The sequence below is a fragment of the Bufo gargarizans genome, chromosome 2 (assembly GCF_014858855.1).
Source record: "Bufo gargarizans isolate SCDJY-AF-19 chromosome 2, ASM1485885v1, whole genome shotgun sequence".
In the NCBI taxonomy this organism is placed as follows: domain Eukaryota; kingdom Metazoa; phylum Chordata; class Amphibia; order Anura; family Bufonidae; genus Bufo; species Bufo gargarizans.
Genome location: NC_058081.1, coordinates 355,279,039 through 355,304,950, shown reverse-complemented (window position 1 = coordinate 355,304,950; position 25,912 = coordinate 355,279,039). Strand labels below are relative to the sequence as shown.

The 25,912-nt window shown below is 44.2% G+C and overlaps 1 protein-coding gene across 5 annotated transcripts; it reads right to left on the bottom strand.

Annotated features, from left to right (window-relative positions):
- On the bottom strand, positions 1-25,912 carry CSNK1A1 (casein kinase 1 alpha 1). Of its 5 annotated transcripts, none has more exons than XM_044280711.1 (11): positions 25,440-25,911; positions 18,949-19,055; positions 16,199-16,325; positions 15,397-15,495; positions 10,828-10,911; positions 7,289-7,428; positions 6,739-6,817; positions 6,507-6,581; positions 5,420-5,526; positions 4,819-4,967; positions 1-1,047 (listed from the first exon to the last, which is right to left on the bottom strand). In XM_044280711.1, exons 1-11 carry the CDS (start codon positions 25,560-25,562, stop codon positions 1,040-1,042), a joined length of 1,098 nt encoding a protein of 365 aa, XP_044136646.1. In that variant the 5' UTR covers positions 25,563-25,911; the 3' UTR covers positions 1-1,039. The 5 variants fall into 5 exon arrangements, with proteins under 5 accessions (XP_044136646.1, XP_044136648.1, XP_044136649.1 ...); XM_044280713.1 differs by having other exon boundaries at positions 4,855-4,967; positions 25,440-25,910; XM_044280714.1 differs by lacking the exon at positions 10,828-10,911 and having other exon boundaries at positions 25,440-25,907.

Sequence of the window (25,912 nt, the reverse complement as noted above, 5' to 3'; positions counted from 1 at the left end):
TCCATTTTTTTAGTTTTTAATGAACTTGTAAACAAACAAAAATGTTGGAAATAAAAACATATCCCAGATCAGGTTTACAGTGATTACATTTCCTAAGCCACTCATATAAGCTTTTAGTCAAAAGATGTTAACTAAGATTGTGACAGAAATGCTGCAGTTTGCTTTGTTATTTCCCATTCTCTATAGACTAGAACTGCCAAGTTGTGTTTTTAGGTCTGCACAGTCCTTTTTCTTAAAAACACAGAAAAGCTCAGTTAGATTATCTGCTTAAAATTGTAATCTTTGGTTACGTCAGGGACATTTATTGGTTTCAGATTATCAAGAAATGGCAGACTGCTGTGCATGTACATTAAGGAAGAGAAGCTGCTATGCCAGTCGATCCTAATAACCTGGAGCCACGTGGTCACCGGAATAACCATACAAGGTGACAGACGAGATCAAAAGAAAGTTCTAGTTGCTCATTCACTGTAGGAACGCCTGCCTGGACAGCAAATAGGCCTTACAATGCAACAGTTAAGAATGTTTTAAGTGTACAACTTAAAAAACAGAGGTGAAGAAAAAGAAAAATCCGAAGAAACAATGGAGTATTCTCTTTAGACTTGGGTCGTCACAACTGTCTCTGGGGAACCAATTCGTGTTGGTCTTTTGAAGTAGAAGTCGTGAGCAGTGTAAGGTTCAAGAGGTTAACCATAGGAACAAAAATAAATTGGCATATGCACAATTTCTTCCACCACTCTGCTGAACGCCAGATAACTGAACCACCCAGTCCCACACTTTCTGGGGGAAGGGAATTGCAATCAAAGAACTGGACACCATGTTTCACTAATCTTAGTGATATTCACAATAATTAACAGCAGCTACAAGTCGGCACCTCGACGCCGCAGGTAGCCAGTTTAGACTGAAATTAAGTTCCTTTTACACCAAGTAAATGGTCTCCCACAACAGCTGGCAAGTGTACATATGAACTAAAAATCTCTAGGCTTTAAGGGAGTGACGGTCCAGCTCGTGCCAGGAACTGCAATGTCTGCTCCTTGCGTATTCAAAATCCTGAGGGAGAGAGGGAAAGAGACAAGATTTACCAACTCATACGGAGTGAAATGTAAAATGACATCGTTTTACCACAAGCAAGACCAGAAATGACAGTAAGATAAAAAGAGGGAGGAAGTAGACCAATCATTGTACTTGACAACACCGGGAACAAGATGGTGGCTAAAAAGGAACCCATCAGAGCTTTTTTGTTCCTCCCTGAAACAGTTACCACTTCCTGACCATTTTACCACTGTAGTGTCCTTCAGTGACCAGGCAAACATAAGAATGTAAAAATGCTTTACTTTACACCCCCCCCCCCCCTTCTTAATCACATCTCTGAAATTTGAGAGAGATGCCTCTTGTGAGACCAACATGGGCTGCCTGCTCACTGAAGGATAAGGTGGATTAGTCACATCTCACATGCTACCCAACCTGCAGATGTTCACGTCTTCAGAGACCTCTGCTGATTAGAGGAAGCTGCAGTCTAATCACAGTCAAGTCTTTCAGGCCTCTGGAGACATAAAAAAGCAAGCATGTCTGTACTGAGAGATGGGAGCTACAGAAAACAAGACGGTAGACCCCAGGTTGTGCACCCCCATACTACAGAAAACAGGGCTCCATTTTTCGCACTATATTACAGTCAGCAGTGTGTGGCAGGACTCAGTAGCCTCATGCAAAAAGCGGTTTAAATACTTGCATCACTGTATATGTCCCTTTCATATTAAAACTACTGAGAGATGCATAGGTGACATGACAGCTCTGCTAGGTTATCTATGCTACTCGAGGTGAAAGCACAGTATGATGGGCCCTGGGAACACTGAGCTTAGGAATAATGTGGAGTACAAAGCTGAAGAAATCCTGAGCAATCTACCAAGTCTCTCCCTCACACAAGGGAAGCAGACAGTCTGGGGTAGGGAGAATACAGCCATGAAAAGGATTCACCAGTTTTTAATGGATCATCAGCTGTCGTTGTGGCCATAACAGCTGACAATTGCTCTAGCTAAAATGCTGTGTGACCCCCAGGCGTTAAAATGATTTTCAGCAATCTAGAAGGCCTCAAGTGCAGAACCATGCACTGCTAGAAGTTTGTAGTGCTGCATTATTACAAGAATACTAGAAGCAAGAGTCTTGTCCCATCAATAATACAAGGGAGGCATTGTGTGCACCCATGGACACAAGTGCCAATAAAACACTGTAGCTAGGAAACCCTGACCAGCAATGGAAGACAAAGTCCATATGGTGCAACCAAAGGTGGAATTAAGGCAAACATCTTGGAAGGCTTCAAGTCTGCTTTTTCCTATGATGAAATGTTACTTCAGACACCAGTCACAACAAAACAGCTTCCTAGGAACAGCAGACATTACTGCTGTTATCACTACCACCAACCAGCAGAAAATACACCAACAGGTCTGGTCAGCGTTATACGTAACCACAAACACGCTGTTTGCATTGTTCTGTTGCCGAGTAGACTGATCTACAGATTTATGGGAAACTATTCATTTTAAGCTCAGTAGAGACCAAATAAAAAATTCTCTTTTCCTATAAAACTATATCAGTCTGCTCAGCTTCTCCTGCTCTAGAACGTGTGATAGGTGCCCTTAACATTAATGCCAATGATAAAAATGTACATTGCGGAAGCAATGACAGGCTACAAGCCAGTATCGTTTTTCAAACTTTCTATGGCAAAAAAAAAAAAAAAAAAAAAGTTAACAGCTTAAGGCTCAATTCACACATCCGTAATAATGGGTCCGCATCAGTTCTGCAAATAGCGGAACGGGTGCAGACCCATTCATTCTCTATGGGTACAGAATTGATGCAGAGAGAGATATTCATGCAATAGGAAATTATAGAATAGAAGTTCTACTTGTATACCATTCTTATAACAGGTATGGTATAGTGAGTCCTGTGTAATGCATCCATGGCATCAGTCATGTGACAGTGCTGAGACTTGGTAGCAAGCGTTACATGACATACATATGCTGGGTTAGCACACTGGACACTTCCTTGGGATAACTACATGGGACTAATTGTAGAAACCACTGTGGCTATTACAACAAACTACTTCACTGTGTGTTTACATGGCTGCCTGTTTCAGGTGATATGTAAACTGGCCGGCTGTCTATGTGAAATAAAAAAAAATATATATAAATAAATTGCAAGCAGTCTGTAGTACTGGTACAGAGGGGAGGTAACAAGTTAGGAGTTTGTTCCTGCACATCGACTATCTAGTTAGTGCTGCCATTGTCAATAGTCGTCTGATAACATGTGGAGAATGGTGGCAATTTGACAACTGCACAAACAAGCCTTTATAGGGTTTGGCATATCTGTTTCCAGGTCACTTAAATGATCTCCGCTCTGAATCCTTAGTGACTGGTTTTGCTCAGTCTCCTTCTGAACACTTATTTTGCATTATCCCAAGCCCTGGTCAGATTTCCACATTCTCACTTTTCGAAGAAAACGTCACCGAAGTTCACTGGCTGTGCAGCAGACCTGTGGACAGCAACATGTTTAATACGTGCTACAGGCACAAATGACTGCTGACCTGAGAACAGTTAAGAGTGAAGAAACAAAACAGGAAAAAAAAAAAAGGCAAATACTGGTCTTGCTCAAAAACACATAAAATGTCAATGTGCACATTTAAGCAAAAACAAACAAATGGCTGACAAACAAGTTGAAGAGCTTGCGTGGGAAATTGTGACTTGTAGTATTAAACCAAGGATAAAAACCATCCATAAATCCTACCAAGTGACAACCTATGAAGTTACTGCATCTTTCTAACTTCTACTTGGCTGTTGAGCTCTGGTGGTGGCTTATCTCCCTTGTGCACAAAGGGCTAGAACTGTTAAAATTAAACAGGCCTCATCTTTCAGGGGTGAACCCCAAAACCCCTCATGCACATAAGATAGCCAGACCAACCGTGTCCTCATGTGAATGGGCATCTTTATAGAGTGAGCTTTTTTTACAATGAAGGATAGGGGGATAAGGTGTACGCTAGACCTCCTAAAAGGGTCCCACCAACAGGTCTCAGTCAGGTCCGACACTCCAGGGTGCCAAAGTCTTAAATTTTTAACTTTGGCACCCTTGCCACCATTCCAAAAGGTGGGAGGAGGCAGCAGGCTTTGGGGCGTGCTGGGATTTCACTACGACCATTGCCGGTCTTAGTAAATGACCCCCTTGATTTTTTTTTTTTTACACTTCAAGTCTAAATAACTTAACATGTTTAATATAGTCACGATTTCCCAGCAATTTTCATAAGAAGAAATTGAGTCCACCACCATATATATATTTTACAAACCAGATACCAAAAGGGACCTGAAGCACGGCACAAGACCCCTTTTGCAACAGAAAGGCCGAAAGGAAAAAAATAAAATAACAGCGAAAAGGAAAAAAAAATAAAAAATCTGAGCTCCCGATAGTCCTTAAAGTGTTAGGTCCAGGAATGTGAAATAAAAGAAGGCTCCACATTCACACCACCAAAACTGGTCCCCACATTTGGAAAAGGGAGTTAATGCATGAAAGAGATGCAGTTAAGATGACCCCAAATCCCAGAAGATGAGAGATTTTTATATTGATACACAAATAAGTAAATTTGAATTTAAAGTTAGTAGTCAAATCTTCCAAGGACGTCTTTTTGGATATGCTTTTTTTTCTTCATTTTTAAGGCCGAATTGGTTTTAAACCACCTCCTCGATCTAACACTCTGATTTGTGAAAATCCAAATTGAGCTTTTTTTCTTCACTAATAATAATTTGAGTTCCCTGAAACGTCTCTTGGTTCTTGGCTACTAACCTTTCATGTTACTCTTGGATTTGTCAGTTTGCTTGCCTGTGGGGGTTTGGGCTTGCTGGCCCTGCCCACTGGAGGAGGCCGCTTGCTGAGCTGCCTTCTGCTTCAACATTGTCCAGTCAAACGTGTAGTCATATTGGTGATTCAAAGTTCTGGAAAAGAACATAAACATGGAATCAGAAACTCATATGCCCAACAACAGTCACATAAAATGTTCTACTGTCACAGTGTGGCAACAAAAAGTGGTACATGATGGATCCCTACAGCACCTGTCAGGGTCCCTTGGATTTCAGACAATGCAGTAGTACTTGATCTGCCTTTTTTTTGCCAGAATCTGCAATGGAGGCTCTGAACAGAACCTCCACCACAGATGTGAACCTAGTCCAATTGTGAATAAAGAGACCACTATATATTCTGGAGGTGCATTGGTGGCAAAGGAAATGTGGGGAGGGGGAAGGGAGAAACTCCAACCATGCTTAGAAATAGACACATTTTAAACTGTGTCCATTAAATAGCATTTAGTGTCATATAAAGGAGACCCTACTGTCTTATTAATTATACATTTTGCAGTGGCTCAGTTAAATGTATGCTGCACATTCCAAACCTGAACAGAATTCGGAAAAGCTGCCTCAGATACATGTAGTCCGGTGCCTCTTCGAAACGCAATCCACGACAATAATTGAGATACATAGCAAATTCTGCAGGAAATCCCTGTAAGAAAATGTGAATTTAAAAAAAAAAAAAACCTTACTTGTAGCTTAAAAAAAAAAATTGTTTTAGGTCAGTGTGTGCATATGCGAGTCCTATTGTAAAACAGATGGCGTCGACATAATTTAAGTATGTAGACACTATATAAATCAAAAACTTCAATTAAATAAAGATAATCCCCTTTAAAAGGGAGTCTGTAAGCAGTTTTGATTATGCTAAACTGTTGACAAAACTAGGTAGCACACTATAAAAATGACTCTTGGGGCTTTTCTCATCAGGAGTGGTGAGACTATGAAGTGTATTTCAGACAAGGGTGGGCTTCACCATAAAATGCTCTCTGCCCCCCCCATCCAACCAGGAGATCACTACAGCAGTCGGGCGAAGCAGCTCGGTGCAGAGAGCACTTCAGTGTGAAGACCAGAAACTGAAAATTAAACTTCACTCACCCTAGTTTTGGTGAGAAGACACCAGAAGTAAATGTGTTCAGCCCTCCCTGGCCTCTATTAGTGCAGTTAACAGTTTAGCATAGTCAAAAGCACAAACTCCCTTTAAGGAGTTGACATGTTCTATGTAAATGAACCTAAAACCTATTTATAATGGAGTTAGAAAGTTGCATACCATATACATGTTGTGTTCCCATTTATGCTGTCCATTCCTGATGTTCTGCTCTATGAAAGAAAGCAAACCACCAGAAGGACGGCAGCGCGAAATCAGTCACGTGATAAACACTGGCAGCGCCCAACAGACCCCACTGAATGTTTTTGTCATATGCTGCTCTATCATGTCCAGGATTTTTGATGGAAGCTCCTAAAGATGTGTATAGATCTGAAGACTAAAGCAGAACAGGAGAGACTGGCCATTCTGTTGTATAACACGTAACAGATACCCCAGCGCTTACGCATGCCAAGCATGTTGGGTCAGTGTTTGCCATTCTATACTATAGACGCTCTCCTGGAGCTCCAGTAATCATTTTAGATACTTACCTTACACAAAACCTCAACAGGAGTAGACATCTTCTTTTCACTGATCTTTTCGTATTTTTGTTTCTTCGTTGCAGCCTGTGGAACATGTGGTTCACAATATAAAAACGTTGTGCATTACAATACTAGACAGGATGGACACAAGCATACGTAACATAAGAGAACAGAAAACTAGGAGGGTGGAGGACAGGGTACATACATGACGCATCTATCTCATGAACAGAACATGGCCTACCTTCAGTCCCTGCCAAGGAAGGCTGGTTCTGTTGAAGTACATTAGTACATATCCTAGAGACTCCATGTCATCACGACGACTAAGGGGAAAGAAAGAGAAATCAACATGGGCATCTAGAAGCAAAGTACCTGGTCAGACATGGCTATTCAAACCATACGGCAGGAAAATGCTGCAGTAGCTCTATGGAACACTATACAATAAGAGAAGAGTTATCTAACTTGTGCGAAGGCTCAAAGGCCTTTACCAACCAGATTCCACCTTTTATTTTGCATAGGAGCTATGAAAAATGAAAAGGTTGAATCTGACTGGTTGCTATGGGCAACTAACTGTTTTCCTTTACACAGTTTTGATAAATCTCCCCCATAGTGCATGAATGCTACACAAATTAGCAAACAAAGTAGAAATGCAATCATTTCATCTGTGACCACCATAGGTTTCCATACAGAAAGGACCCTACAGAGCGCTCATCTTTAAAATATAGGCAAACTAGAACCCGCTGCATGGCATCACACAAAGCGCATTCCGTTTCATCTGTCTGAAGTATTGTTACCTCTGTTCAATTCCTAAGTGGGCATTAATGCTGGCGTAGCGGGCTGTGCCAGTCAAGTTTTTGTCTTCTCTGTAAGGTATGTGCTGCCTTGTTCTGTTGTCTCTGTACTTTTTGGCCAGACCAAAGTCTATAAGAAATAACTTATGGGGGGAAAGAAACAGGTATTAATATAAAGAGCTTTCTGAGACAATTAAGAGCAAGTCTAGTAAAACATGCTTTTAATACCAATAACCGTGATACTAGTTTTCTGACAACTAAAAGGCAATACATGTTGAGCTTCTGGGCAGGGAAAAAGGCTCAAGTGGGCACAGCGCTAGACAAGGCTGCCCATTCTGAGGATTCTTATTCTAGGCTTCTGGGATGGGAAAGGACAAGAACATCGCACCAGTCAACTATTAGAGAGGACAACCCATGACAAGTATTTATCGCCCATCCACAGGTTAGATGATAAATAATTGGATTGTCAGGGGCCAGACGATTCAGAGAACGACTGGTCCCGTCTCTGAATGGAGTGGTTGTGCAACCCACCATCTCTATGAAGTAATGTTGACAGTGCTCTATAACGCCAAAGAAGTATATGGCGCGGTAGACAGATACGTGCATAGCCACTCCAATGGAGGAGACTCAGGAAGCCCTCATTCACCGTATCGGTGAAATCATTTTTTTTTGCGGTAAAAATCTGCTTTAAATTTTACATGAGAACCAGTCAGTTGAGACCGGTAAATTCTAATATCTGGACCATCCCAGTGGGACACAACTACATGACATTCTTCAAGATCAATTTCTCTCTATTCACACAAATCAAAATGCAACCATGAGTGAACAAGTTTTTAGCAGCAAATGTCAATTTATGGCTATGTTCACATAACAGAGTGTTCACGTGGTATTTGATAGCTTTATATGCAGAGAGTGTGGTAATCCACCACGGCCTCCTCTTCAATTAGTCATAAGAACAGAATGGGTTCCCACTGAGATCAATGGGTCAGTATACATGCCAAAAGTCGTGTGAAAGTCCTGTGGTGTGAACATAACCCAGTTACCACTGCTCACATAACTGGGCCAGAACTGTACATTTATGCTCCTAGTGCAGCAGTGCATTCCCTAACATTTCATGCCATGCAACTTCACACAGGGGGCATGCACAGAGTAGTACTGGTGTCAGACATTTCCAATAAACTCCTGCTACTCCACTGCTGATGCTCTGGTCACCCTTACCGGTACTTGAACATTTTTCTGGCACAACAATGTGACCACAGCGTCAATTCACTCCAATGTCACACATGCTAGGAGAGAAATGGGGTACCGCATCAGCAAATGAAGACTGGTGGGGGCCACCGGAGCATCAGCGCTGGATTAGAAGGCATGTTAACGTTTGAGCAATTTTATTTTAAAATTTTATCATTTCAATTCTAACACTTTCAGCATCTAGATTAAAGGGTTTATGTGGCACTTATATACTGATGCCCTATATTCTTAGTATAGGTAATCAATATCAAATTGGTGATAATCTGGCCCACGGCACCCCCGCTGCAGCCTCTGCCTGTGAAGTCCCAGTCAAGTAAAAGGGAAATAAGCTGCACTACCATGTGCTGCCACCATACTACTTGCCAGTTGATTGGTGGGTGTGCCATCCTGAAAATTGGTTATCGATATTTAAGTCCCTGAAAACCTCTGTTCACCTGAATTCAATGACAACCCCTTTTAAACAGGACCTGTCACCACAAAACAGGCCATTCTGCAGGCAACAGGTTATAGAGCATGAGGAGCTGAGCAGATTGAAATATAGCTTTACGGGGGAAGAGATTCAGGAAAACTAGTATATACATTTAAATTGCTGCCATTTCTAAGTTTGGTTGCACACAGGGAGGCGTTAGGCTTGTTCCACGTGTTCTTTGCTGTTACAGTCTGCTGATCTGCTTAACGCAGATGTGAAACAGGCATTATCAGTGATAAATAACATGCCCTGTGTAAGTGTGTGTATACAGATAGCTATCAGACGCTGATATTTGTACACAGGGGAGGTGTCATCAGTAATTGATAGCATTCTCTGTGTAAGTATGTATACAGAGAAAGCTGTCACACACTGATAATGCCTCATGCACATGGCAAATTGCGGTCCCCGATGCACGGGCACTATCCGTGCAGCTGCCACGATGGATCTAGACCCATTCAACTTAAATGGGTCTGTGATCCATCCGCACACAAAAAAAATAAAAATAAAAAAATAATTATATATAGAACAAGTTTTTTTTCCCCGGAGAGGAACCCCATGGAAGCACTTCGTAGTGCTTCCTTGCCTCCACTCCTTCCGCACCATTGTGAGTGGGTGCGCATTTGATACGGTGAGCACACGGCTGGTGCCCGCATATTGCCGATCCGCAATATGGGCCACGACCAGTGACAGCTGTGTGCATGAGGCCTAAGTGTGCATACAGAGATAGCTGCCAGCCACTGATAGTTGTACACAGGGTTAGTGTTATCAGAGCATTCTCTGTGCAAGTGTGTATACATATATAGTCATTGATGGCTATTAATGGGGGAAACGCAAATTCATAAGAAGTACCAGATATATAAAATACACGTTTTACTCAGCTCCTCCTGCTCTACAACATGCTACCTGCAGAGTGCACTGCATTTTGTAGCAACAGGTTCTCTTTGAAGGGGTTCTGCACTTTGTTTAAACTGATGATCTATCCTCTGGATAGATCAGCTTCTGATCGGTGGGGGTCCAACACCCAGGACCCCCGCCAATCAGCTGTTTAAGAAGGCAGCGGCGCGGCTTCTCAAACAGCTGATTGGCGGGGGTCCAGGGTGTCGGACCCCCGCCAATCAGAAGCTGATGATCTATCCAGAGGATAGATCAGTTTAAACAAAGTGCAGAACCCCTTTAACAAGACAGGCTCTATCAAGTACTACTGATCATCTAACACTTTGGAGTGTTTTTTATTTTTTTATCCACAGGGCTGAACACAACTACGGTCACTTTAAACATTTGCTATTTCAGTGGCAGTTCAGATCTACCCGAATCCATGAGAAGTGGATGGGCCTGCACCAACACCAAATGGAAATCATGTAAATGGCAAGAGATATACAAAGTCGAATGCAAATGGCACAACCACAAGAGTCACACTGAATGATGTGGTTCCTTGGGAGGCAGTCTTCACTATATTAAACATTAGAACGTGCAACAATGCCAATGGATCGTTTTGGCACAAGTCCAAGGCATGCAGTGGTTCGCTTCCTAATAGGGTCAGAAACTGGCTCACACGCTTCTTCTCTGAAGCAAGCTCTTATGCAGGTTGCACAAAACGTGGAAGAAAAAAAAAATATATATAAAAATCTAGAAAAAACATTCAGCAATAAAAGCTTATACATCCTTAGTAATGTTGCATGTTTGCCAAGTATGTCTGAATAATGCCAACATAAGAGGTGCTTGTGCAAGGCCCGGATTGTTTGGTTAAAATAAGTAGAAGGGAAAACCAAGGATAAAAAGCACATGAATTTGGGGTGGAAGGTGGAAAAGGAGACAGTTTTCAGACCTGGTTTAATCCTGAGAAAGATGGGTCCTGAGAAGTACTAACAGTCATGCTTCTTTTCCTCTTCCCCACTGGAGATTCGAAACACTGAACAGACAATAGAGGGTGGCAGTGCATCAAACAGTATCGCTAACATTGCAACAATGGCCGGCGCAGACAGGCAACACCGAGGCGGTCACAGGGGAGTCAAATGCCATCCTCCTTCCACCAAGTAGCTAGCTAAGGATAACTTGATTTTTTTTTTTTACCCCTTCCAAATTCAAATTTCTACCACCCCACATTTCAGAAAAGGCCATTTAAGGTTATGATACTGTCCATTTGGCAACCACCAGTTTTCTCAATAATTGGAAACAATTCATGGATCCCTTCCATAGCACAGGAGCAAAGAGCACCTTTGTTAAGGGAGGAGGCCACAAAGCAGCTTCATTTCCATAAATGCCCTTCCTCAAACACCCATTCACAGAATGTTACAAATCGGCATAAAATCTTCAGTAAGGAAGAGGTGTGAGGCATTTTGTCACCTGAATTATAGTGATAAGCATGCAGGCCTGGTTACTACAGAAGCACAATACTGGGCAGGTAAAGATGACGCCAGGACGCCCTGCCTCTATGGCACAAAACACTGGCCCGACCCATAATAAACCATGCAAGTCTGTGGAGTCACTTTTTGGAGTTCTGCAATCTGGACTATGGATCTTAGAAGTAACTGCACACAGGATCCATGCTTGGGGTGTACATGAAATCTGCAGGAAAGGAAAGGCCAGAAAAGGGGTGGAAGGGTTTACTAATAAGGAACATAGGCATTCCTGGGTGACCGGGGCAAATAAAAAGGCTCCCCCCCCCCCCCCCCCCAAAATAAATATCACATTGGGTTTGCAAAACCAGTATAGATGGCAATTAAGTACCGGAAAAATCACACACTTCTGATCCTCTAAGCAACTTCTATGGAGGGCCTGCTTATAGGCAAGGTTAGGCCACTAATACAACATGGCTGGCCTATTCCAGGAAACTAACAGAGGTGCTGTTTCATTTCAATCTGAGGGTCCCTTTACACGTACAGATCTGGCAGATTTATTTATCAGGTGATAAAGTTGTTCTGCCGGCATAAAATATGATTATTCCTGTGCAGCAGATCAAGGTTTACAGCACAATGATACTGTAAGGGGACAAGTGATCACTATATTGACTGCTTGTGTCCATACAGCAGAGGAGATTCCTACATTGCCGCTGATGACTGCTAGATCTATATGTGCAAAAGGACCCCAAGTTATAAGACCAGGATCATGACAGCGGTTAGAAAGATTGGGAATGAGAGCACTCACTGGACCTGTAACAGCTTTACTTCCAGTTTTATGGCAGCTAACGGATTAAAAACAAGACTAAAGCCTGGATTTGACAGACCGATTTTTAGGCAGAAACGCTAACGTGCATTCACATGAAAGCTTACTAGCGATCATTTTGCAGTGTAATACTGCCGCCGATTGCCCGATGAACGTGCAAACATTTGATCGGGCAATCCAAATCTTCTGACACGTCAAAAAAATAAATAGCGTTTGCAGGCAGCAGATTATGGTGTCTAAGGGTAGATTCACACTAGTGTTAGAAGAATCCGGCAGGTAGTCCCGTTGCCGGTACTGCCTGCCGGATGCAGAAATCTGTGTGCAAACGGATACCTACCATTTGTTTCTGGATCCGTTTGACAAATGCATTGAAATACTAGATCAGTCTCTCTGATGTCACCTGGAAAACCGGATACAGTATTTTTTTTCACATTTTTAAAAGGTCTGCCCATGCGCAGAACGGAAAACTGGATCCAGCATTAATACATTTCAATGGATAATAATGCTGGATCCAGAGAGTGGTATTTTCTCCGGCCAAACATCGTAAAAGTGACTGAACTGAAGACATCTTGATACATCCTGAATGGAATGCTTTCCATTCAGAATGCATTAGGACAAAACAGAAGCATTTTTTTCTCCAGTATTGAGCCCCTAGGATGGAACTAAATATCGGAAAACTTTAACGCTAGTGTGAAAGTACCCCAATCACGATCTGCTGTTGACAAAACTATACAGCATGGGGACGAGCAATGGCATAATGATCACTCCTCCCCATGCTGCGGAGGAGATCGCTGCATGGAATGGCAGGAGATTGCTGGGCGGGAACGCTTACCCTCCAATAATCACCTGCAGAATGGGCTGATGTAACAGTCTAACTATCACGGCTCTAGCGGGCCCAGAAGTGCCCCATCCCCTCTTCTGCAGCCACACAACCCAAATACTGTTCGAGAAAAATCATATTTCCTTTCCTGCCTGAAAGAACTGTTTGGGCTAAAAACTTGGGGGTTAAAAAAGGTTTTCTGGGAGTATGACTAGCAGAGCACTGAGACTACAGAGCTTGGGCTCCTCACTCTTTGGCAGCTGCTACTGAACAGAGCTCACTGCACATTGCCACAATGTTTAATGATCTCCCAACGGGAGCACACAAACCTCTTGTAAGTGACAAATGAAAAAACTGCATTGGTAAACCTCTGACATATACGACCTGGAAACGGTCCAAGCACATATGTCAAGCTTACCCATCATGCTCCATTCATTCAATGGCCTCCACTTGGGTGGTATGCATTGGCACTTTTTGCCAATTGTTTAGGAAACTACAGCAGAAGATAGAGAGGCCGGACAGCCTAGTCAGTGTAAGTTATATCTACTATCCATGTTCCCCATTGGTAGGATTAGCGACACTTAGTGGAAGCCCCTTAGGTCCCCTGTTCAGTTTAGAAAACCAGAAGTGTGTTTCATTTAAACCGGAGTATATAGTCATCTCAAATGGTCAAAAAGGGAATAACGACCCCAAGTGGAAAGATCTCTCACCTACTTGCCCCAAAGTAATGGCAACCATCATGAAAAATAAACCCGGTCACGTGGCATGGTGTTAAAAAGGTCCAGTCAGACAATGATGAAACAAAGCAGCCATGTTATCAGCTTCAATATCCCAGGAGTGGAAGAGTAACTACGGCGCCCAGTATACGGGTGCATGCATCTTATTTTGTGCTGTGCGTATGCCACAACCGTGCTACACATCACCAATACCTACAGTCGCTGGGAAGTGGCTACTGAATACACTAATAGAGGGCGTGAATGGCAGCAAGGCAAATGTAAAGCAAAAAAATGAGCACAGTACAATACTTGTCAGATAATTGAAGCTGATAAAACGCCTTGGGAAAAAAAAAATTCAGTTTATTTTAGTCACGAAAGTTGCCCATTTTAGCCACGTCCTTTCCATAAAAAAAACAAAAGGAATATAAAAAAAAAAAAAAAAAAAAAAAAAAACAGGTAGGTGGTCAGGGAGGCTACAGCACCTCTGTTGGAACCCAGTTCACTTTGCATGTTCTGGCCTCGAGTTGGCATTCATACAGGCAAACAAAGGTAAACATTATCCACAACCAGATAACAGAGAGAACAATTGGCAAGTTTGCTTGGTGTTCACATTTATAGTAAGGCACTGCCCCCAGTTGAATGTTATGCACAGCATGCTTATTGATTTGCCAATTGCTGCCTGTCTGCCCGCTCTTAACATACTGGTAACTTCAATGAAGCACGTTATGTTAGCTCAGGAAAATACTAGAGATTAAATATATATATAAAGATTTAAGAACCATGCAAAAAAATAAAGTGGTAAAGAAATTCATGACCTAGAGCAGTAATCAATGGGGGAGCTGCAATTAAAATGAGGTATGCAGTGTCAGTGTGTACACATGGCGGAATCAGAGGCATGTACTGGCAGACTGTTCACAAGGATTTCAGAGCCGATTAGGTGGGCGCACACGTTCAATAGCTGCCGGCTGAACGATTGTTTGTCTAACAGCCCCACCATTATACACGTTCGACTATGTGTATTCTATGGGAAGCCGCTGCCAGACAGTTCTGGAGGTGGCGGTATATCTCCTGGTAGAACAAAACGGTCCGGCGAAAATATTCATTTTGCCTGATCCTTCTCTCCTCTGACAGCAGTCAGGGGCTGCCCACACATAGTGGCAGGTTCAGCTAATGTGCATGGAGGCCTTTAGTCTTACGGTTGCATGGATTCTGCAGCATTTGAATCGATGCATTGATTTCCCACTTAAATCAACGGGAGGCAGTTTATGGGCCGATTTAATCAACAAATGTGTGGTGAACACTCCTCATATTAAGAAATAAAAATTGTGTGAACCTAGTCTTGAAAGAATGATGTCGAATGCCGGTGCAAAAGAGCAGAACACATGTGCTGCACCACAACGCTAGTCAACTAAAAGCTTTGTGGTCAACCTGCCATGTGATCCCCTTACCAAGGCTATATATTATACATGTGTATGCATAACTCCTTTTAATCACAACTCATGCGATAAATTGGGTTTAGTAGTAATGTACCATATGGCAACACATGAATATCGATTAAGGTGATAACTCATTCCTAGAAGTGCAGATTAAGACAGAATGTGACGATGTAGGATTATACACGGAGCAGATCTGATGGAAAGACAGAGCAACGGAAGGCTGTCACTGCAACGCAGACTGCCGAGCACACAATACTAACCTTATTACAATGACGGCCGATGCCCATTAGGAAGTTGTCTGGCTTGATGTCTCTGTGTATAAAATTCTTTGTGTGTACATATTCAATTCTACTGATCATCTAAGAACAGAAAATATAAAAAAGGGTCCGGTCTGTACAATGAGCAGAATACTGAAAAACTCAAGAGGGCAAAGCACAATAAAAATAATACTGTAAGAAAAACCATCAGTACTTTATAAATCTACTGGGCTGTTCACTGGAGAAAATATTAGCAGTCGTGCATATACTTCCTGTCATGTGACCTCCATGAGGAGGGTGTCACATGACTAGAACCACATGCTAATAAGACAGCTACAGAGCAAGCCCAATGTTTGCTGGAATGAGGAAGTCCACAGAGGGATAAAGACTAATTGTATATCAGAAAGTTATTATTTTTACTATATTAAAGGGTTATTCCTATGTCAGCCTTTAATAGAGAGTAAGCCATGGGCGGGTGTAAGTGGAGGTATGCGCACCGCTGTTTCCGTAGGCAGTGAATGGGAGCTAAGCAAACCGCTGATCACTGTTAGGACGCATTCAGACGGCCGTATGCTGTCCACAAAAAAAACGGACCCGCATTTTTGCAGACAGCATACAGCCGTCTGAATGAGCCCTAAATGGAAGCACCATAGCTCGCTCTGCTAAACCACTTTCTAGGCTCCAGTTACAGAAACAGCAGAGTGCAGCCAGCCATCTTGGCCATGAAAGGCTGAGATGGTGAATACCCGTTAAAGCTACATTTGCCTTTCAACCTTCAACCAGAGGTTAGAGATGAATGGATTACCTGGTCTGCTAACATAAGCACAGTTTTCATAGTGAACCTGCGGGAACAAAAATTGAAGAGATCCTCGAGGCTGGGCCCCAACAAATCCATGACTAGAACATTGTAGTCCTTTTCTTGTCCATACCACCTAAAAGATGAAGGGAGAACTCCATTTGTTATAATGCAGAACACTGCAACTGAACAATAATAAATATGTAATCGCAACCAGCAAAGAACTGATAACTAAGCATTCAGCAAGATCTGTGCCAAATCCACCCCCAGGAATTACCCAACATATGTGCAGAGCCCTGCATGTTATGGCCTATGCAGCGGTAAAGCCAATGCGACTTGCTTTACCTGCCTTGCTTGCACGATCATTGTAGTAATGTGGCCACTGGATGAGTTTTATTCTGCTAACCAGCCAGAAAACCAATCCTTGTAGCAGGCAAGAAAGACGAACTTAGGCTAGCTTCACACCAGTGCTTACATCATACGGCATAGCCGGAAACTCACAGAGCACCGCCAGATGACTATAATGGGACCCAGCCCGAGATTTGGTCTGACAAATACCAACACTAATGCCGGAAACAGGCCAGAGACCCACCGAGTCCCATTATAGTCAACGGGCTCAGGCACAGAAAGGTACTACCAAACCATTTCAGGCAGGCTGTTCCTCTGCCAGACACTGTAAGCACTGGTGTGAAGCTAGCCTAAGACACTATTGAAGAGAATATTGACTCCTTATTGGAAAATACCCATTCAGGTGAATGGGACGTCAATACTCATGGTGGCCTGCAACCAGATGTAAACAATGAAGAGAAGGTAGCCTCTTCAAGGAGCCGATCTGCAGGGGCTGAAAAATTAAACCCCAACGATCTAATATTGACAGCCTATCCCAGGGATAAGCAATCAAATTTACAAAGCTGGATAAGCCCTTTAAAGGCGTTTACATGTGAATTGGGAGTAAGTGTTTGATCAGTGGGGCCATTGCTTATTATGAGAACAATGTCCCGTGAAGAGTCGGTCAAACATGCACACCGTCACTCCATCTCTATGGGACTTTGCGTAGATGGCCAAGAGCTGAGACTCCTTGCTTATTCAAACGGAACTCCCCCCCCCTCCATTTTTGTTATCAGAGACGGACAGAAATATTCTTCAGAAACACAACAGCCCTCATTTGATAAAAGGTTTGTCAGAGCATTAAAGTTAGAGTTGCACTTTTTAAAAGGTAGGTCAACACATGACAGGGTTAGACACATCTAATTTACCATCTATCTATAATGAATGCAGTTTTTTGTCCTCAATTCAAGGAAAGACCAGAAGAGCCTTGTGCAGCCTCCAGCAGGGCGACCGTGAAATTCAAGCCACAACTCTTCCCTGCTTGTTGACTCTAAAGCCCCTTTTCCGCTGTCTGGAACTGACTTGACTGTACATGACTCAACCCCATTTTCCACCGTGCCAAAGCTGCAGATACCACGCCTTATGTGTTCCAAGCAAGTAAAAACCAGTAAGGTCACATGACCAACTGATAACTAGTGACTGGTCTGAGAATCTTCTCCACACTACCAGCTACAATGAGGGGGTACCGTATCCACAGTGGAAAAACAAACTACCTGCCACCAAAACAGTAGAGTAGAGGAAAACTAGATTAAATTGGCATTCACATGAGGGCTATTGATGGCATGGTGGGACTTGCACCAATCTCCAGAACAGCCCCCTAAAGTGAGGGGAGAGCGGGGCTGTTCGAGATAGGAGTATGTTGCAGAGGTGAAATGTGCACCTATGAGACACTGATGCCATATCCTAGCGATATGCCATCAATTGCCCAAAAGGGATATCCTTTAATAAAAGTGAAGGGGAAATAGCAGATGACCCATGTCTATTACGCAGTGACAGCGTTATTCCTGCGGTTCCAATTCAGTGCCATCAGCACTGTGTCCTACCAGTCTGCATGCTGGCATACACAACCACACAATAGCACCATGGCCCCAGGGTTCTTTCCCGTCTAGAGATCTAAAACACTAATGACCTCAGTAAACTACTAAGAGAAACCACCACTATGCACGGCAATCACAATATATCACCATCCTGGTGCTTCACGTTTCCTCTACACCTAAAACATGTCCTCATGGGACATTATAAGTACTAGGGCGTCAGTAACCAGACAGCTGCCCAGCATGAGACACGGCAGACATCTACAGCATATCAAGTTCCAGGAAACAACTCCACACAATTCATTCATACTCTACTCCGGGCCATCTTTCTATGGCAAAGACTGTTACTGTTCCAAATGTCACCTGTTACATGTGCGATGACCACTGCATAGGCACATAAATATATAGTCAGAGAATCTGCCCATTCTGCTGACAAAATGCTCTTAAAGGGCAAGTCAATAGAACATATCCTGCAACGTGGGAGGATTATTTTCTTCATACCATGTCCCTAATGTATTAAGGCTCCACCTTTGTCCAGCCTTGATAACCTGGAGTACTCGGCAGAGCCTTCACATTCCTCTGAGGGAAAAGCTCATTTACTTGTACTACACCGTCTTAGTGGATGCTCTGACCACAGCATTTCTGCCCCTCTACTTCAGGAAGCTGATCATTGAGTATACAGGCCTGTGCAACCTTGGTTGAGCCTGCGCCTCTAGATAGGACAAGCAGGATAAACTACACACAGTAAGATGTTGGGGGAACAGAACGTGGCACACTCTCCACAGGAATGCCACACACCCACCCACTGAGGAGTAAAGGAAGGGTTACAAGGCTTACCGGATGTGTGGTATTCCAACACCACCTTGCAAGATCTTGTATAACTTGCTTTCGTACAACAGCTGAGGATGGCGAGCTTTCTGTGACTCCAACTTTACAGCAACCTCCTGAAAGATAAAAATACAAAAGGTCAGGGACTGCCCCAAGTCTACACACGTCCTTGAAAGCTCTTATGGAGACCTCATTCTTGGAGATCTTTTCTCACATGTCAGCACCACCAAGAGTACCACAATAACTAAACATGAAGGGGGTAGGAGTAAAAGTGCTCATACACGAGGGATATGTTGGAAGATGTGGTCAACGTTGGTTAGATCTTTAAACACATATGGGGAGTCATGTACTAAGCCCTGAGTTTCACACCTCATTATTCGTGAACTCCCTGGAGGATGATTAACCAGCTTTAGAGGCATAGACCTTCATAAATGTCAGATCTGCTGCTCTGTGCGCCAGAAACTGATCTACTACAGCAGCCGGAATAGACTTCAATTATAAATTTACACCAGATTTCCAGCGTAAGGCTACTATCACACTAGCGTTTTAGTTTTCCAGTATTGAGATCCGTCCTAGCTTCCATTTTGTCCCCATTCATTGTCATTGGGGACAAAACTGAACAGAACGGAGTGCTCCAAAATGCATTCCATTCCAATACCGGAGAGAAAACTGCAACATGTTGTAGTTTACCTTCCGTCCTGAGATGCGGAGCAAGATGGATCCGTCATGACCCACAATACAAGTCCATGGGGACAGATCCGTTTTCTCCGACAAAAGAAAACTGATTCGCCCCCCATTGACTTTCAATAGAGTTCATGACGGATCCGTCTTGGCAATGTTAAAGATAATACAACCGGATCCGTTCAAACGGATGCAGACGGTTGTATGAGTAAATGTCTACTGTAATATACACAACAATTAAATACCATCTGTACCAATTTATATTCACACAGAATTCCTTAAAGCAGCTCTCTGCCATAAAACTGTCCAAGAATGTGAGCAAGACTGGTTGCCACCACTTGCAGAACTGCCTAGGTGGGGGGAGGGGACATGGCCTGTGATCCTGCCTACGATATGCCATTTTGGCTGAGCAGCCCGACAGGAAAACTCACAAATACATAGTATATGCAAGTGCCAGAGAGTAGTGTAAAGTGAGCCCCTGACCCCTCCAGGTTGCTCTACAAGCAGAGGCAACCAATCATGCTCATATAACTACTTCAGGTTGTTGCAGCCATTTTTAATTATTCCTGGAGAACAAGACTAGATATCTTGCCCTGTCAATCAAAAGGGAGGGGGGAGTGTACAGGGCACCAGGGTAAAGCTGTAGTGGTGCTCCTGGCACTACAGCCAATCCCTCAGTGCTCCAACCAATTTGCATAAATAAAGTAATTTATATTTCTGCAGCGGTAGAATCTACAAAGATAATTGTTTTAATCAGCATGACCAACCATACCAGGTTGTAAAGGGTTGACTATGCTGAAGCTCCCAACAGATGTCAGTGGGAGAGAAGGATCGGGGTAAAGTGAATATTTTCACATACACAGACCTTCATCACAACTGAACATGTGTGTTAAGGGAAGCTGGGAGAGACAACTGTTGAGATTCAATAACCCAAAGATCGGACCCCAACAACACTTATCAAGTAGTCGGGATCTCAGCAAGGCCTATATTCACTTGTACTGTATGGAAAACGAATAGATAATATCAGGAGCAGCACTAATTATTCACCACCAGTGACAATCTTTGTGTCAGCCAAGAAACAATGTCAACTTACAGGGGTAGAAAGATTAAAGAGGTAGGTACCCTGGACTGTAGCATCTCTCACATACCTGCTTAATAGTGCTATGCTGCTAAGGATCTGACTACATAGACACCACCAATCACCATCTCAGGGGGACCCAGCCCTGTTTCTCCCAACCAAAAGACCAGAACTGGGTAATTAAACTGAGTGGTGATCGAGCATTGGCGCTGTCAGGAACAGCCGATTACAGCACTCAACCACCACTTTACTCAAACTCTTAGCTGTGGTCTTTGTGGCGATTGGCAAGGACCGTGACCATAAATGTTTCTGACAGGCATACCCTTTACAATGTTCACATTGCAAAAGTTGTACCCCTTCAGCATTTGAAAAAGGGCCTGTCACTGGTCTTACAGCTTCTCTCAAAGGCTACACAGAGGATAACTACCGACATCATTTTATGTAGGCCGACATCAAAAGAGATGAATACAGCAGGCCACCCACCTCACCGGGACCAAATGCGATCAAGTTGTGGCCAAGAAAGGCTCAGATGTTTAAGGGAGGAGGGGGTCTCACCTTCTCAGACTTCAATTACAGTAGGTGAGCATGAAATGTCAGGCTCTTCTCATGGACTTATTTACTATGGGCTACGGCACATTAAGAGATTTTTTTTTCCCACTATGAAATGTATTATAAACTGCATAGAAATAGAAAATGAAAGCTGTACACAACTACAAGTAATGTTTGTAGCGTGGGCGACTAAAGCCTGTGCACATCTTCCTCATCACTGTCTCAACAGCCTAACTCAAGAAGAGAGAAGGAAATGACTCACTAAGACCTTGCTAGGTGGCACTGTGTGAACCTGGTATGTGGTAGGACGGGGCACCTACCACCAGGCAAATTGCTGTAGGTATACTGGCTAATTACCCATAGCAATTCATCTGACAGATTACAAGCACTACGACAAGCCACCTCCCAACAAAAGAAACAAACTGATCAGGAAGTGTGAGCGGAGAACACGCTTGTGGCTTCTACTTTTACTTGGCGACTTTAAGGGAGAAAAATAAGACACCATTGAACCCTGTATATCATCTTCTGGGGCTTGTTCAAGTCTGTTAGAGGATAAGTCTTGAGCTTCCGCTGCAGGTTTTATCAAAGATATCAAATAGACATCCGGCACACGGGACTGTTTGTCAGGACTCCCCAACTGAACCCCGAGTGATGAAGTTGGAAAGTGATGTGCCACAGGCAGTAGTTCCATAATATTTGTTATTTCGCCTCAATGGACCAGACATTGGAAATACTGGCTGTGGTACAAATAAAGTCTTGTTCATCTTTGTGCTAGTCCTTTGCACTAACATGGCAACTCTAGCAGGTACAGTCATGCTCAGAGCCATCACGCCCTCCAGTAACAAGCTCCTCGGCACATCACACTCTAAAGGCCCGCGTATACAGTTGGTAGAACGCACCGAGAACAGTGGGTTTGGCTGACACTAGTGTGTCATGAGCTCTCGACTCTCCTGCGACAAATGACGTGGAGAGAAGGATCTGGTAGAGTGAATATTTTCACCTTTTCCTTTTGTTCTCCCAGGAGATAAGCCACCACCAGAAGTGTCTGGGAGCGGCTTTCTCCGTTTTCCCCACAGAATACACATATGGCCGAGTAAGAACATGTATGTGAAACCTGGGAGGGAATCGGGAGAGTTACCTGTTGGCCAACAGCTATTGATTGTTTACAGCAACCATCTTCTCCAGGAGGGCCAATTTCATAGGAAAGCAACAGTGACCAGTTTGTGGCGAGAACACTTTCCAAACTATGCAGATGTCCTTGGTGGAACCATAGAAGTCTGTGAAGGCAGTGGCCTGGGGTGTTAACATGGAAACTTACAATTCTTAAAGGGGTCAATGGGAGCCATTCTGGATTTTCATTTACCTGACAGAAGACAACTAACTCCTGCCCTTATAAATACAGACTACTACAATAAGTAGTATACCGTATTTTTCGCCGTATAAGACGCACCGGCGTATAAGACGCACCTAGGTTTTTGGGGAGGAAAATAAGAAAAAAAAATTTTTTAACCAAAAGGTGTGCTGTGGGTTTGGAACTAGGTGGTCTGTGGATGGCACTATTACTGGGGATCTGTGGATGACGGACACTGTTATGGGGGGATCTGTGGATGACGGACACTGTTATGGGGGGATCTGTGGATGACGGACACTGTTATGGGGGGATCTGTGGATGACGGACACTGTTATGGGGGGATCTGTGGATGACGGACACTGTTATGGGGGGATCTGTGGATGACGGACACTGTTATGGGGGGATCTGTGGATGACGGACACTGTTATGGGGGGATCTGTAGATGACGGACACTGTTATGGGGGGGATCTGTAGATGACGGACACTGTTATGGGGGGAACTGTGGATGACGGACACTGTTATGAGGGAACTGTGGATGACACACTGTTATGGGGGGATCTGTGGCTGGCACTGTTATAGGGGGGGGATCTGTGGATGGCACTGTTAAACATGTGTCATCCACAGACCCTCCCAGCCCATAACTGTGCCATCCACAGATCCCCCGCCGCTCCAGTATACTAATATAATATGTCTTATTCAGTTAATAGTTATTAAATATGCCTGTTTATTCCTAAAAGTACCTTAAATCCTAAGCGCTTTAGTACAATGCCGGCAGGCCGGGCAGCCGGCGCGGCGCGTCACTCACTGACGTCACTTGCCTGCGCCGCCTGCTTCATTCATAAAGTAGGCGGCGCAGGCACGTGACATCAGGGAGTTACGCTGCCGCCCGCCCGGCCTGCATTGTACGGATGCGCTTAGGATTTAAGGTACCATTAGGCATAAAGGGGCATATCTAGTAACCATTAATTGAATATGACATTTTATTAGTACACCGGAGCGGCGGGGCGGGCCTTTAGTACAGTGACTGCACCGCCCCGCCGCTATTGCCGGCCCCAGCTCCTCCTCCCAGTCCCTCCCCGAGTCCCCGCTCGCTTTACATCGCATCCAGCGATGTAAAACTGACTGCATTCGCCGTATAAGACGCAGGGGCATTTCTCCCCCATTTTGGGGGAAGAAAAAGTGCGTCTTATACGGCGAAAAATACGGTAATAGTTTCATAAAAAGGCTCCTGAGCATATCAGCCAGATCACATACTAGAATAAAGCCACCTACACTGGACGTCCACTAATCCTCCATTCACTTCAGTCGGGTGGTATATACCACAAGCGTGCCACAGACCCATCAAGCCACAGCTGGTCCAATCATGGACATAAGACTACTCAAACATTGGTAGACAAAAAGTCCAAAACAAAACACCAGCAGCCAATGAGGGCAAAATAGCTGGCATCTAGCACATGGGGGGGGGGGGGGGGGAATTTCAGTCGATCTGCACTCTATAGTCTGCCAATGAACGAAATCTAATTCTCTCCATAATTCTACCCCATGTCCAAGACTTCTCTTGTGCTGCACCAGTAGTCTAGAAAGTGCTACCAGGACATTTAGATTAATTACATCGCAAGACGTAAATCGAGCCTTAAAACATGTTTTTAGCAGGCGCATTTCATAAACTTTGAACCTGGTCCTTTTATCACCATTATTGGTCAAAACCTTGTCCCTTCTTAAAATGACCCCAATACACATTGTACGAAGCTAGATGGGTCCTAGCTTGTTTAGGCTACTTTCACACTAGCGTTCGGGCGGATCCGTTCTGAACGGATCCGCTCATAATAATGCAGACGGAGGCTCTGTTCAGAACGGATCCGTCTGCATTAAAATTGCAAAAAAAAAGCTAAGTGTGAAAATAGCCTCGGACGGATCCGTCCAGACTTTCAATGTAAAGTCAATGGGGGACGGATCCGCTTGAAGATTGAGCCACATTGTGGCATCTTCAAACGGATCCGTCCCCATTGACTTACATTGTAAGTCTGGACGGATCCGCACGGCCAGGCGGACACCCGAACGCTGCAAGCAGCGTTCAGCTGTCCGTGCGGAGGCGAGCGGAGCGGAGGCTGAACGCCGCCAGACTGATGCAGTCTGAGCGGATCCGCTCCATTCAGACTGCATCAGGGCTGGACGGCTGCGTTCGGGTCCGCTCGTGAGCTCCTTCAAACGGAGCTCACGAGCGGACCAGCGAACGCTAGTGTGAAAGGAGCCTTAGTAGAAAAGGTGACCAACCCTTGGACAGAACAAGCCTTTCTGGCTATTGTGGTCACCCAGTACATCAGACTGTAAGCTCTTCTGAGCAGAACCATCATCTGTTACATATACTTTGTTGTTGAGTGCGGATTACTCTTTTTTGGGTGGTTATCTACTGACGTTCATCTGGATTGACCACTTAGTAAAAAATAAAAAACAGCCACCTAGTAGCCAAATCCAGGCATAGACCTCCTCAATTAGTGAGGTGACCCCATTGTATCCTGTCGCCAGGTAACCTTGTAGGTTACATAAAGGAGCACAAGGCAAGGTAAGCTTCCCATCATGCTCCGATGTACATGATAAATGCAGATCACATAAGTTTAATATGACACCAGATAAAGTTCGAATATCTGAGGCTCCACCATATAGAACCCTGTCCACACACAGCAGCGGTATGGACTAGAACTAGGTCAGGCAGGACAGCAGCAGCCAGCTAATGGCAGCCACCACATCCCACTCAGCACGGATGAAGCTTGCAGTCACTCGTCACTCCCGATCAGAGCGGCCGCTAGAGGGCACTAGAAGACAAGCAGGCCTCCTCGTTACCTCGCCATTGGTGATGTTGATCGCCAGGTAGATATCCCCGAAGGAACCGGAGCCGATTTTCCGCACCAGCTTGTACTTCCCTCCGACGATAAACTCCGCTTTGGAGCCGCTGCTGCTAGCCATGATCCGGGGGCGGAAGGGTGACGAGAACTCCAAAGACAAGACGCACCAGTTCGTACTGGGATCACGAAGATCTCCGGGGGGTGATGCCTCAGGGTCCCGGAGGGCTCAGGCTCCCGTTTCTTTCTTTGTTAGAAGATGGCGGGGCAGCCGAAGATCGCCGCTCCCCTGACCTAACTGCCCCTTCTCCCGAGCAATAGGTGGCTCCTACCGAGCCTCCCGGACCCTTAAGCGCCGGGTTTCTGTGGTTTTCCCTCCACTACAGCCGCAGCCCTCCGTTCTCTCCTTAGGCCGCCATCTTGTGTTCTCTTCTTCCTGCTCCCCCCAGCTTTCTCCCTCACCACAAAATGCCC